Raw genomic sequence first — 15212 nt, forward strand, 5'->3', positions numbered from 1 at the left:
TCGATCCAGCAACCTTTTGGTTACTAACCCTCTATAAAGACTGAGGATGAATGTTGTTACCGTGCCATACATCTCTGCTAGACATGCACAGCTTTCACTGACTGTGTTATTTTATTTAACCTTTATTTAACCTTTATTTAACGAGTCAAATCAGTTAAGAACAAATTCTTATTTACAATGGACTGCCTCCCCCGTCCAAACCCTAACCCGGACGACGCTGGGCCAATTGCACACCGCCTTAAGGGACTCCCAATCACAGTTGGTTGTGATACAGCCTGGAATGGAACCAGGGTCTGTAGTGACGCCTCTAGCACTGAGATGCAGTGGCCTCAGACCGCTATGATACAGCCTGGAATGGAACCAGGGTCTGTAGTGACGCGTCTAGCAGTGAGATGCAGTGCCTCAGACCGCTGCGCCACTCGGGAGCCACAGTGCCACTGCAATGTACCTCAAGAGGCAAACATAAGCAAGAGTCTGCTTGCTTCTTTAATGGAATGTATGACGAACATCATTTACTCTGGAATTCCTATTTGATGAAAATCAGTGTTGTCAGGTCATCGCTATGTGACTGATCTAACTAGAGTAGCTTTGTTTTGTGTGTGCTATACAGTATTGTATTCTGTACTATGCCAGCTCACTGGTAGTAATGGAGGAGAGTTAACACAGCATTAATGCATCTGAAACAAATCCACTCTGCTCCTTGAGTGGTTTCCCTTCCTTTCCCCCCATTAAGTGTCATTAGAGAGGGCTCGGGAGGGGGGGGGGATGCCGCTGGCATGCTGTGCCATGTTCAGTGTCAGAGCCACATCAGACCTGTTTCCTGTGATCTGGCCCCTCTGAGGAACACTGCTTCCTTCCTCGCCCCGTGCCTCGTTTCAAAGTCAGGAGGCTGCTCTCTGCTCTCTGCTCCCTGCTCCCTGTTCTCCCCTCTCTGCTCTCCCCTCTCTGCTCTCTGCTCCCTGCTCTCTCCTCTGCTCTCCCCTCTCTGCTCTCCCCTCTGCTCTCTCCTCTGCTCTCTGCTCCCTGCTCTCTCCTCTGCTCTCCCCTCTCTGCTCTCCCCTCTGCTCTCTCCTCTGCTCCCTGCTCTCTCCGCTGCTCTCTCCTCTCTCCTCTCTGATCTCCCCTCTCTGCTCCCTGTTCTCTCCTCTGCTCTCCCCTCTCTGCTCTCCCCTCTGCTCTCTCCTCTGCTCTCCCCTCTCTGCTCTCCCCTCTCTGCTCTCCCCTCTGCTCCCTGCTCTCTCCGCTGCTCTCTCCTCTCTGCTCCCTGCTCTCTCCTTTGCTCTCCCCTCTCTGCTGCCTGCTCCCTCCTCTCTGCTGCCTGCTCTCTCCTCTGCTGCCTGCTCTCTCCTCTCTCCTCTCTGCTACCTGCTCTCTCCTCTGCTGCCTGCTCTCTCCTCTCTCCTCTCTGCTGCCTACTCTCTCCTCTCTGCTCCCTGCTCATTGCTCTCTCCCCTCACCTATCCCCTTTCTGCTCTCTGCTTCCTGCTCTCCCCTCTCTGCTTCCTGCTCCCTGCTCCCTGCTCTCTCCTCTCGGTTCTCTCCTCTGTTCTCTGCTTCCTGCTCCCTGTTCTCTGATCTCTCCTCTCTGCTCTCCCCTCTCCGCTCTCCCCTCTCCACTCTCCCCTCTCTGCTCTCTGCTCCCTCCTCTCTCCTCTCTGCTCTCCCCTCTCTGCTCTCTGCTCTCCCCTCTCCCCTCTCTGCTCTCTCCTCTCTGCTCCCTGACGATGGACAGACGGGGCAAGCAGGCACGTTCCATTACCATGGTGATGTTTTGGATGATGTAGATACTTCTCATTCCATCCTCAAAGTTGATCACTTGGCTAATCATGATGGTCGATGCAAATTTGATTATATAAAAACACGCAAAGCATGTTTTTTGAATTCGAGAAAGATGGTGACATGATTATGTACAATCGAATGGCCTCTCGATTGTGACCTTTTAAATAAAGAACTGTCAACTCAATTGAACCTGCTGTATGTAGTACAGTCGTTTCTGAATACCGCAGTAGCAACAGTCTATTGGTCTGTCCCTGCACCGCGGTATTCAATAATCCATTGTTTCCTCTCAGGCTATCCGGCTGCGAAAGCTAGCCCAGCAGATCGCCACCTGCAAGCAGATCATCGAGAGATCGTCATCCCTCATCACTCAAGCGGATCACACCCTGAGGGAGACAGACCACGCCCGCTTCCTGCAGACAGCCAAAAGCACCTGCGAGAGGTGAGCTATCAAGTCAACTGATTGTTGTGATAATGCTCCAAACAGTCTCAACTGACAGATTCCCAGGTTGTAACGAGAGAAATGTCATGTGAATTATATATCGTTGTGTTTTAGAGTGTCCATGGCAACAGCATCCTCTCAGATCCTGATACCAGAGATAAACCTGAATGACACCTTTGATACGTTTGCGTTGGACTTTACAAGGGAAAAGAAAATGCTGGAAAGCTTGGATTACCTCACAGGTGAACGTAATTCCACCTGTTATCCATCTTCTTAAATGTTTTTCCATCTTTTCAGTCAGAATTATATTTAGGACATATCTATAACTCAGGTCTGACTGAAATGGGACATTCTGGTACAGTGCAATTTCTCTGTTTATCTATTTTCTCCAGCAGTCAAATAGAAAAACATCTACACTGTAGCTTCTCAAATAGTTTTTGTCACATGCTTTGTAAACTACAGGTGTAAACTAACAGTTTAGGGTTTGTTTACAGTTGAATGAATTGGATTTGGATTGTTCTGGCTTTTAGGGAATTCTCCACAGGATGTCTTCTGTACTACATTTAACTCTATGGCCAGTAACTTAACCAACTGAATTACACGGCACAATTTGATTTGATTATTTTCACCTTTATTTAACCAGGTAGCTAGTTGAGAATAAGTTCTCATTTACAACTGCGACCTGGCCAATGAAGTCACAACGCCTTGCAAGAGTGGACTAGAATTTATTTACCAACCCAAATATCCAACCCATTTTGGTCATAAAAAAAAGAGTGTTTTTTTTTTGTTTGTAAATCCAATATAGTGTAGTGAGTATGTCTACTGTTCATCATTGTTGTCCTAAATAACTGACAAATACCAGAGACGTGAAGAAAAACAACTATATATTTCTATTTTCAGCACCAAATCCCCCAATAATCCGGGAGGAATTATGTACAGCATCGTACGACACCGTCACTGCTCACTGGACATCAGATGACGAGTTCTGTGTCGTCTCCTATGAGCTGCAGTATGCCATCTTCACTGGACAAGCCAATGTCGTCAGTAAGTTACCAAAGAATGTCCTAGATCTCCTCAGAACAGTTTGCTGTGTGACTGTACAGTTTGCCTGTTGTGGTATAAACGGTTAAATCATGAAAGGTAGACTATCTGAGTGGCTCCTGCTGTGAATAGCTTTTTTTTGGGGGGGGGGGGGTCATTACATTACTCCGATCAAATAAAGCATTTTTTCATTTCAGAAGGGAGGCAACAACCATGCTTTCCTTTCATTGGATAATAAAATTATAATAAGATTATCAGAGATCTCTGCTGTGTATCTCTGCTAGAGACTGATCCAGGCCAGAGTATATAGGCTGAGTCAGACTGGATTCCAATCCAGATGGAGATTTGTGTTTCCCTGCGGCTCATGTAAGTGGCAGACTGTTGGAACAGATCACCCTAGCAAGGGTTGCAAGCAATTGGCCCTCTTCTGCCCCAGTGCCCGTTCATACTACAGTGAACTGGTAATGTTATTGTGTACGACGGATCACGCAGAGAAATAACAGCCGTAAGTGGTTATGACAATACAGATCCTAGTATTACCACAATCTTGATTTGACGACAACAAAGTATTAATCGAAGGTGTTGTTATGTCAACGAATGCCTGTTACATGTGTGTGTTTGTTGCAATACAGTGGTTGTAGCTCCTGTTATTTGACTGACTTGACTTTGTCTGTGGTCTAGGTTTGTGTAACTCAGCTGACAGCTGGATGATTGTGCCCAACATCAAGCAGAACCACTACACAGTGCATGGACTCCAGTGTGGCACCAAGTACATCTTTATGGTCAAAGCTATCAACCAGGCAGGGAGTCGCAGCAGTGTACCTGGGAAGCTCAAGACCAACAGTATGTCAGAGTTTCCAGTACCGTGCTGACGTCATCAAGCGTCTTAGGAGATATTGACATATGGAGATATTTACTATTTACTAGTGTATTTACTATAGTTTACTGTTAAATTATAAACCGGGTGGTTCGAGCCCTGAATGCTGATTGGCTGAAAGCCGTTGTAAATCATACCATACCGGGTTTGACCGGGTTTGACAAAACATGTATTTTTACTGCTCTAATTACGGTGGTAACCAGTTTATAATAGCAATAAGGCACCTTGAGGGTTTGTGATATATGGCCAATATACCACAGCTAAGGGCAGTATCCAGGCACTCCGCGTTGCGTCGTGCTTAAGAACAGCCCTTAGCCATTGTATTTTGGCCATATTCCACACCCCCTCGGGCCTTATTTCTTAATTAATCTATGGTCCATTCACAGGTCAGCCGTTCAAGTTGGACCCAAAGTCTGCTCACAAGAAGCTGAAGGTCTCCCACGACAACCTGACGGTGGAGCGAGACGAGACGTCGTCCAAGAAGAGCCACACCCAGGACCGCTTCACCAGCCAGGGCAGCTACGGCGTCACGGGGAACGTGTACATCGACAGCGGGCGCCACTACTGGGAGGCCTTGATAGGAGGGAGCACATGGTAAGAATATGGACCAGTCGTGCCTGAGATACCTCAGACTAGAACATACGGAGAGATAAAGGTGTGTGAGATTCAGATTGGGAAGTCCAATCACAGTCTCTGGTTACACTATAATAAAACTCAATCTTGAAATCTAAAAATCTCTTGGACGCTAGGAGTCCTGTCATTTCCCACAGGTGCTATTTGACCTCTACTAGAGAACGAGCCATTAACATGCTATTTTTCTATCTTCATCAGGTTTGCTGTGGGCGTTGCTTACAAGTCAGCACCGAAACACGAGTGGGTCGGCAAGAACTCGGCCTCGTGGGTATTATCTCGATGCAACAACTCCTGGGTAGTACGTCACAACAGCAAGGAGATGCCCATCGAGCCGTCCCCCCACCTGCGTCGCGTGGGGGTGTTGTTGGATTACGACGCCGGTTCCCTGGCCTTCTACGATGGTGCCGGCTCACAGCACCTGTACACGTTCGACATCACCTTCGCTCAGCCAGTCTGTCCCGTGTTCAACGTGTGGAACAAGTGTCTGACTGTTCTCACGGGGCTGCCCATCCCAGACCACCTCGAGGGGACAGACTGCCAAGATTAACAGACCAGCTGATGCAACACAAAGACACAAAGGGAGCAGAACAGACGCACTTCAGCCTCACCTGGCTGCCTTTTGTGTCACACCATCCATGCTGTATGAAACAGAACAAAGCCATGGTGCCAGATAAGTCTCCAATCATGCTCTTATAGAAGCAAATACATTTTTTTTAAATTATTTATGGAAACAATTTATTGGGTTAAAAAACTATTGTAGATTTTATTTCTTGCTTAACACATTGATATTCACTGCTATATTTATGCTTGTTGGTTTTGGGATGCACTTAGAGAGGACGGTGGGTATAACCTTTTGAAGTTCAGTCAAATTTAGAGTATTTTTAAGCAGGCAGTGGTTAGAGCGTTGGGCCAGTAACCAAAAGGTTGCTAGTTCAAATCCCTGAGCTGACTAGGTAATATGTTTTTTTGTTGTTCTGCCCCTGAACAAGGCAGTTAATCCACTGTTCCTAGGCCATCATTGTAAATAAGAATTTGTTCTTAACTGACTTGCCTAGTTAAATAAAACAAAATTAAAAGCTCTGAGATTAGTTTATTTCATTCTTACACATACAGTAGATTGTTGATCTTTGTCCATGTATCAATCGTTAGCAGCATGTTGCTAAATGTTTTACGTGTAACCGGTTTATTTTGACATGTCATCATGACACCAGTTCCTCTGATTACAGAGCAGTTATAACAGGAGTATTCATCTACAATCTTCTGTTTCATACAAGATCCTCTCTATGATTTTTCTTATGTATTAGGATGATGTTTGTGAAAATAAACACAGTAAGAGTTATTTTAATAGTTAATCTGCCTCTTTTACAATTCTAAAATCACAGCACTTCTAATGCACTTGACTATAATTGACAAACTCACAAAGACACAATTCTTCATCTCTTTGTCAAAAAAAAGCACTACGATGTTTTAAAAAAGTTGATTCATGTTGAAAATGTACATTTTTAAAGAAAAGCCATTTTAAGTGAAATTTCAATACAGAAATAATGTCTTAATTGTAATTAAATACAACATGTGCAATCTCTGTAAATACTTTAATGTTTTCTTCTCGCGTGTTGGCTCTGTATGTTCATGTGCCGGTACATTTGGTATTTGAGCAATTTCACTTTTTCCGATGCATCATTATTTTAACACATTCCTTGTTAAAAATGTAATAAAATTACATAAATAAAGTGTGAATTGTAAATTGTAATGATAATGCTTTTTATTTGCTTTTTATTTGTCTGCTACCTAATCTTAACTGTAATTTTCATTTAATTCAGACACACACTGTAGGCAAAACAAAGAAAACCACTTGATATTTCTTGTCTTAGATTCATTTCACTGATTATAAGGTCTCATGAATGTTAGGTGGCTGTATCGCTATTATTCTACAGACCACTTCAGCATCGTACAACAACGATTAAGCTGTGATGAGATTCCTTCTGACATCTCTTTTTATCCTCCAGTAAGACCACTGGGACCCCGATCCTTTCAACTAGTAGTAGACTTAAAAAAAGATGTGAACTTACTGTGACCTCACCATCAGACACCCTCGTGACATGGATCATGACAGAGCCCGAGTGCACGAACACAATCCAGCTAGAATGATGTTGATTGGAGACGTCTGTACATAATTTGTTTACAAAAAAATTATATTTAAAGACTGAAAAAGTATTGCTGGTCAATTTGATCAAATGTGCATTTCTGTTATTTACACAGTAGCTTAACATACACTTATTTGTTTAAATAACATTATACAAGCTGAAAAACAAGGTATTTACACAGTACAATAACATTTCTTTATTCGTTTAAATAAAAGTATACAGGGTGAAAATAGCAGGTGCATTAGTTAGGCCTACCTAGTTTTCAGAATAAGATGTTTTTATGTTGGACTGTAGCTGTGTAACGTCTTTCGTCGGTGGAAAGAGAGGAGGACCAAAACTCAGCGTGGTATGTTTCCATATTTATTGGAATACTTTTTCAATACGAACAAAAAAACAATAAACAGACGTAACCCAACGAAGCTACAGTCCTGAACTAGTGAATATAGAACACATGAACGCACGAACAGGAACAATCACCCACAAACCAATAGTGAAAAACAGGCAACCTAAATATGGTTCCCAATCAGAGACAATGTAAAACACCTGCCTCTGATTGAGAACCATATCAGGCCAATCAGACAAACCTAACCTAGAAACATAGAACATAGACTATACCCACCCAGCTCATGTCCTGACCAACTAAATAAAGACAAAACAAAGGAAATAAGGTCAGGAACTTGACAAGCTGTGTATTCAAAACTAATGCACAAACACAGCTAAGGCAGGATGGAACGTATTAAATCTGCCCTTTAATCTTGGACAAAGTATTGGCTTGTGGCTTCACCGAGGTTGGCGGTTGTTTCAGTGATACGGTACCGGAGACAATCCCAATAGAGAGGGGATAGAAAGAGATTCTATCCATGCCAACTGATTAAGAGGTTATCTAAGTCACTGAAAACATGATTCAAGAAATCCTATTTATTTTATTGCATGAACATTTTATCATTTCAGAGCATTGAGAGAACAGTGGATTTGCATGCAATCTGACACAGAATGGGGTTAACAGCAGTCTGAATGCCCTGAGGCAATTATGAAGCAAAGATGGTGTTCAAGTAGTCATACAGTAAGATTCTTTTCAAAAGAAGTAAGGAAACAAATACATTGCTTCATCAATAGGGTGTACTATTTGATGACTGATGAACAATCTAAAGCTGTAGTCTTAAACACTATATTTTTTAACATACTGTATTAATGAATAACACATATTGGAAAGACTTATTAAGCAACAATATCAGGTGATTTTTATATCAAATTATTATTTGAAATGTATAATCGGATGTGGATTATGTGTCTTGGATATACTTTACAGTACATTCACCATTTTTCCAGGGAATAGCGAAGAAACATGGAACATATCAACGTTGGGCAAGAAAATTATATTTTAACTGACGGTAAATTGGTTGTTTTTCTACCACAACAAAGAAAGAACATTGTGTTAGAAGAACATTATCTATGTAATTGAATTTTCTCCTTTATTCCCCCACTCTTTTATATATATATATTTTATTTATTTAACCTTTATTTAACTAGGCAAGTCAGTTAAGAACAAATTCTTATTTACAATGACCAAACCCGGATGACGCTGGGCCAATTGCACGCCGCCCTATGGGACTCCCAATCACAGCCGGTTGTGATACAACCTGGAATGGAACCAGAGTCTGTAGCGACGCCTCTAGCACTGACCCGCAGTGGCTTAGACCGCTGCGCCACTCAGGAGCCCCTTATGAAGATAAACATTTCACATAAATAAAAGCAGATTGTTTGGTTGAAAACAGAGCATAAAAACTACAGAGAAGGAAACACAGACGAAACTAGTGATATGTATGTCTGCCTAATGTTTGTGTCATTACTAGATGCAGATCTCTGAAGTTTCTTGGGACTTATCGATCCACGTCTAGACAGACTGCATGCTGGGGGCAGAAACTGTCTCATATACCCGTCATAATAAAATGGTTGATTAGACACAACACGTGGCCCTCAACGAGTCTGTCAGTCTGGTTCAAGGGTTCTTGCTTTCACAAAACATTCCACAGACAGTACTTTTGGGATTGCTCTTTGTATAAGTGTCTCTTTTAAAAATACATTCAGCACAACCTATGTTGATTTACAAACCAGTACAGTTTGATATAGTTTTGTCTGATATTATTGTAATTCTGAGAGTCATACAGAAGTGTTCCGTATGCCTAGTTATATCCTTAGGTTGTGGAAAAATCAGTTATTGGATGTAAAATCTGATCCAGGGCTCCACCTGGTGGTATATGTCACTGTCTCTGTATGGTAGCAGGTAAAACACACACATTACAATCTACCTACACATTACACATACTAACAGTGTCTGTTACCTAGCCAAGAATTCTCAACTCAACTCCACCCAGGTAGCAGATACCAAAAGGACATTCTTATTAATCTAATTCTAGGAGCGATGGGCAACAGCAGTGAGTGCTTCTATGCTGTCATGCAAATTGATGCTTTGGGTTATGTTATTCCTCTGTTTAGTGAAACAATGTCAAAGAGTTTCCTCAATGGGGGTGTGTGTCTTTTTGGGTGAGTGTGTCTTTTTGCCAATAACAGCTGGTGCGCGATGTCTAATATTAAAGAAGTCTCGAGATATTGCTTGCCTGAGGTAGAGTACCTTATGATAAGCTGTAGACCACACTGACTACCAAGAAAGTTCTCATCTATATTATTGGTAGCCGTCTATTTACCACCCCAAATCGATGCTGGCACTAAGACTGCACTCAACCAATTCTATAAGACCATAAGCAAACAAGAAAATGCTCACATAGAAGCAGCGCTGCTAGTGGCCAGTGATTTTAATGCAGTGCAAACTTAAATCAGTTTTACAATTTTTTTACCAGAATGTCACATGTGCAACCGGAGGAAAAAAATCTCTAGACCACCTTTTCTCCATAAACAGAGTTGCATACAAAGCTCTCCCCTGCCCTCAATTTGGCAAATCTGACTGTAATTCTATCCTCCTGATTCCTGCTTACAAGCAGAAATTAAAGCAGGATGTACCAGTGACTCGCTCAATACGGAGGTGGTCAGATGACGCAGATGCTACGCTACAGGACTGTTTTGTTAGCACAGACTGGAATATGTTCCGGGATTCATTCAATGGCATTGAGGAGTAAACCACCTCAGTCATCGGCTTCATCAATAAGTGCATTGATGACGTCGTCCACACAGCGACCATACGTACATATCCCAACCAGAAGCCATGGATTACAGGCAATATCCGCATCGGGCTAAAGGCTAGAGCTGCCGCTTTCAAGGAGCGGGAGACTAATCCGGACACCTATAAGAAATGCTGCTATGCCCTCAAACGAACCTTCAAAACAAGCAAAGCGTCAATACAGGATTAAGATTGAATCCTACTACATCGGCTCTGATGCTCGTCAGATGTGTCAGGGCTTGAAAACTATTACCGACTACAAAGGGAAACCCAGACGTGAGCTGCCCAGTGACACGAGCCTACCAGACGAGCTAAATGCGTTTTATGCTCGATTCGAGGCAAGCAACACTGACGCATGCACGAGAGCACCAGCTGTTCTGGATGACTGTGTGATAACGCTCTTAGTAGCCGATGTGAGCAAAACCTTTAAACAGGTCAACATTCACAAAGCCGCGGGGCCAGATGGATTACCAGGACGTGCACTCAATGCATGCTCGACCAACTGGCAATTGTCTTCACTGATATTTTCAACCTCTCTCTGACTGAGTCTGCAATTACCTACATGTTTCAAGCAGACCACCATAGTCCCTGTGCCCAAGGAACCAAAGGTAACTTGCCTAAATGATTACTGCCCCGTAGCACTCACTTCGGTAGCCATAAAGAGCTTGAAAGGCTGGTCATGGCTCACATCAACAGCATCCTCCCGGATACCCTAGACCCACTCCAATTCTCATACCGCCCCTACAGATCCACAGATTACATAATCTCAATTGCACTCCACACTGCCCTTTCACACCTGGACAAAAGGAAAACCTATGTGAGAATGCTGTTCATTGACTACAGCTCAGCATATCCAGGATCCTGGACTTCCTGACAGGCCTCCCCCAGGTGGTAAAGGTAGGCAACAACACGTCTGCCACTCTGCTCCTCAACACTGGGGCCCCTCAAGGGTGTGTACTCCCTGTTCACCCTGTTCACCCTCCGTGTTCACCCACGACTGCGTGGCCAAACACGACTCCAACACCACCATTAAGTTGCTGACGAACCAACAGTGGTAGGCCTGATCACCGACAACGATGAGACAGCCTATGGAGAGGAGGTCAGAGAACTGGCAGTGTGAGCAAGACAAAGGAGCTGATGGAGGACTACAGGAGAAGGCAGGCCGAACAGGCCCCCTTTAACATCAACGGGTCGAGAGTTTCAAGTTCCTTGGTGTCCACATCACCAACGTTCTTATCATTGTCCAAACACACCAAAACAGTCATGAAGAGGGCATGACAACCTTTCCCCCTCAGAAGGCTGAAAGTATTTGGCATGGGTCCCCAGATCCTCAAAAAGTTCTAAAGCTGCACCATCGAGAGCATCCTGACCGGTTGCATCTCCACCTGGTATGGCAACTGCTCGGCATCTGACCGTAAGGCGCTACAGAGGGTAGTGGCTCCAGTACATCACTGGGGCCAAGCTTCCTGCAATCCAGGACCTATATAATAGGCGGTGTCAGAGGAAAGCCCATAAAATTGTCAGAGACTCCAGTCACCCAAGTCGAAGACTGTTTTCTCTGCTACCGCACGGCAAGCGGTACCAGAGCACCAAGTCTACAACCAAAAGGCTCATTAACAGCTTCTACCCCCAAGTCATAAGACTGCTGATTATATAGCTACTCGTTGTTTATTATTTATGCATAGTCACTTCACCCCCACCTACATGTACAAATTACCTCAACTAACCTGTACCCCCGCACACTGACTCGGTACCGGTACCCCCTGTATATAGCCTTGTTTATTGTTATGTTTATGTGTTACTTTTTATAATTTTTTACTTTAGTTTATTTGGTAAATATTTTCTTAACTCTTCTTGAACTGCACTGTTGGTTAAGGGCTTGTAAGTAAGCATTTCACTGTAAGGTCTACCCTTGTTGTATTCGGCGCATGTGACAAATAAAGTTTGATTTGATGTTACAGACTTGCAACTGCATTGGAACAACACTGTTCACTAAATTCCAACTGAGCATAAACCCTAATTTATCACCTTAATTTCCGTGTGCAACGTTTTAAGCCTTTCAACGTTTCAACCAATGAAGTCTGCATGTGTTCTGAAAATAGTCATACTATTGGAAGCTGTAGTCACAGTCCTCCCCCTTTTTGGAACTCCGCCCTTTTCCCGGAACAGGACCTAGTCTGCTGCTGACGGGTTCCACTAGATAGCACAGCCACAACGAAAAATTGGCAACGCCTGTATAGTAAAAATGTATGAAAACAAAACATGTATTGTTGGTGTTCATTTAAGGTTAAGGCGTAAGGTTAGCAGTGTGGTTAAGGTTAGGATTAAGGTTAAGGTTAAGTTTGAAATGAAATGTTAAAAAGGTAAATTGTAGAAATAAGAGGGGTTTATGACTTTGTGGCTGTGGTAAATAGCGACGACCGCGCTGACGTTGGATGTTGCTGAGGAGGATGATGATGGCGTATACAGACCATTCTCTCCTGGATCTGACAGATTAAGAAAGGCGTGAAAAACTGTCACAGTTGGACCGGCGGACAGATGCCATGGCTCCTCTGACAGATAAACAAACGGACTCAGTTCTTGACATTCGAGCTGCTGCTGAAACCCTAGGCTAACTAGCTAGCTACTTCCCAGAGTTGATCAACTTGTGTGATTACTTATTTTGAAGCTAACTCACATACCCGGCCAAGTATTGAAGTGGGTCATGTCATTGTAGTTAACTGCTCAAACCCGGTGGCTAACCTTAGCTATCTTAACTGTTTAGCATTTTGAGATCTAAATCATCAACTTTGATTTGACACATGCGATGAATACAACAGGTAGACCTTACAGTGAAATGCTGAATACAAACCCTTAACCAACAATGCCGTTTTAAGAAAAAACTAGTCTAAGGTATTTACTAAATCAACTGAAGTAAACTACTTATAAAAATATATATTTTTAAAGAGTAACAGTAACACGGAACCCAAACCGGCTGCGCGGTTTCCCCCCGCACACCAAACGCGATCACGACATGCAGGTTAAAATATCAAAACAAACTGAACCAATGACATTAATTTGGGGACAGGTCGAAAAGCATTAAACATGTATGGCAATTTAGCTAGTTAGCTTGCACTTGCTAGCTAACGTTAATTAGACCTATTTAGCTAGCTTGCTGTTGATAGCTAATTTGTCCTAGGATATAAACATTGAGTTGTTATTTTACCTGAAATGCACAAGGACCTCTACTCTGACAATTAATCCACACATAAAACGGCCAACTGAATCGTTTCTAGTCATCGCTCCTCCTTCCAGGCTTTTTCATCTTTGAATTTATATGGTGATCTCATCTAAACTTTCATAGTATTACCACGACAACCGGCAACAAAGTTCGTCTTTCAATCACCCACGTGGGTATAACCAATGAGGAGATGGCACGTGGGTACCTGCTTCTATAAACCAATGAGGAGATTACTTTCAGCGTGATCTGCGTCAGAAATAGGAATAACTTCTATTTTAGCCCTTGGCATCGCAGACGCTCGCGAGCAGTGTGAGTGCAATAATTGAATAACATGGATTTCTAGATTTATTTTGCGACGCTCGTGTAACAGTATAACTTTAGTACGTCCCCTCGCCCCGACGCGAACCAGGGACCCTCTGCACACATCAACAACAGTCACCCACGAAGTGTCGTTACCCATCGCTCCACAAAAGCCGCGGCCCTTGCAGAGCAAGGGGAAACACTACTTCTAGGTTTCAGAGCAAGTGACGTAACTGATTGAAACGCTATTATCGCGTATCCGCTAACTAGCTAGCCATTTCACATCCGTTACACTCACCCCCCTTTAAACCTCCTCCTTTTCCGCAGCAACCAGTGATCCGGGTCACGGCACCAATGTAACAGTATAACTTTAGTAGGTCCCCTCACCCCGACGCGAACCAGGGACCCTCTGCACATCTCAACAACAGTCACCCACGAAGCGTCGTTACCCATCGCTCCACAAAAGCCGCGGCCCTTGCAGAGCAAGGGGCAACACTACTTCTAGGTTTCAGAGCAAGTGACGTAACTGATTGAAATGCTATTAGCGCGTACCCGCTAAATAGCTAGCCATTTCACATCCGTTACACTCGCACACGCGACTGTCCGTTCTGGTCAGCATGTAAAGAGGCTATATACAGGGTACCTTGGAGGCACAGGTTAGTCGAGGTCATTGAGGTAATATGTACATGTAGGTAGAGGTAAAGTGAATGCATAGTTAATAAATCTGACATTACCGGTCTCATTCAACCTCCTTTTGCATTTCCCATTCAGATGCCCATTGAGAACTTGTGTAGCCTGACGTCTCGCTCTCTGTGGTCCCCATTCAGACAACTGTGCTAAGCTCCTCAAAGAACAGGTAGGGGAACACCTGCATGTAGGCTATGTGACTGTCAGAACCAACATGTAGACTATGTGACTGTGTCAGAACCAACATGTAGGCAATGTGACTGTTACAGAACCAACATGTAGACTATGTGACTGTTACAGAACCAACATGTAGACTATGTGACTGTGTCAGAATCAACATGTAGGCAATGTGACTGTCAGAACCAACATGTAGGCTATGTGACTGTCAGAACCAACATGTAGGCTATGTGACTGTATCAGAACCAACATGTAGGCTATGTGACTGTGTCAGAGAACCAACTTAGGCTACAGTGGTTCGTCCTTTAAAAATTGCAGTCTACTGCGGTACAGTTTGCATGGTGCCGACAGAATTCAATGGCACTTTATTTAAGTGTGAAGCACTGGGACCATTAATGCTGGTTAGTGCTAGTTTGACCACTAGAGGGCATCTTTGAGAAGCATTTGATAGTCGCCCTGGGTGATATGGCCTATAAGTAATATCGGAGGTTTGGACGATTCACAATATATATCTCGATTTCTTGTTTTTCTCTAAACAAATTAAAAAAGGCCAAGACATAATTCTTAACTTAATTTTCTTTATTAAAATAAAAAAAATATACAAGACCTCAAGGCCTATTTGTGCAAAACAACTGAACAACACACACCCCCGCACGTCTATTCTATTGTTTAGGAATGTTTGACCACAAGCTGTTTGAATATGTAATTTATATAATAATTTTGATTGAAAATGTATTAAT

At 43.3% G+C, this 15212-nt stretch overlaps 1 protein-coding gene across 5 annotated transcripts in view; it reads left to right on the plus strand.

Moving 5' to 3' along the window:
• Positions 1-6519, plus strand: part of LOC129820847 (E3 ubiquitin-protein ligase Midline-1-like) — a 62923-nt gene extending 56404 nt beyond the window's left edge. For all 5 annotated transcript variants that reach the window (XM_055877879.1, XM_055877875.1, XM_055877880.1 and 2 more), the window contains 6 exons: positions 2070-2218; positions 2333-2460; positions 3119-3262; positions 3941-4102; positions 4523-4730; positions 4968-6519. In XM_055877879.1, coding sequence (XP_055733854.1) covers positions 2070-2218; positions 2333-2460; positions 3119-3262; positions 3941-4102; positions 4523-4730; positions 4968-5316 — 1140 coding nt within the window. In that variant the 3' untranslated portion in view covers positions 5317-6519. The remainder of the gene's footprint in view (positions 1-2069; positions 2219-2332; positions 2461-3118; positions 3263-3940; positions 4103-4522; positions 4731-4967) is intronic.
• The last annotated feature ends 8693 nt before the right edge of the window (positions 6520-15212 follow it).

Source organism: Salvelinus fontinalis, chromosome 23 (assembly GCF_029448725.1).
Source record: "Salvelinus fontinalis isolate EN_2023a chromosome 23, ASM2944872v1, whole genome shotgun sequence".
Lineage (NCBI taxonomy): Eukaryota > Metazoa > Chordata > Actinopteri > Salmoniformes > Salmonidae > Salvelinus > Salvelinus fontinalis.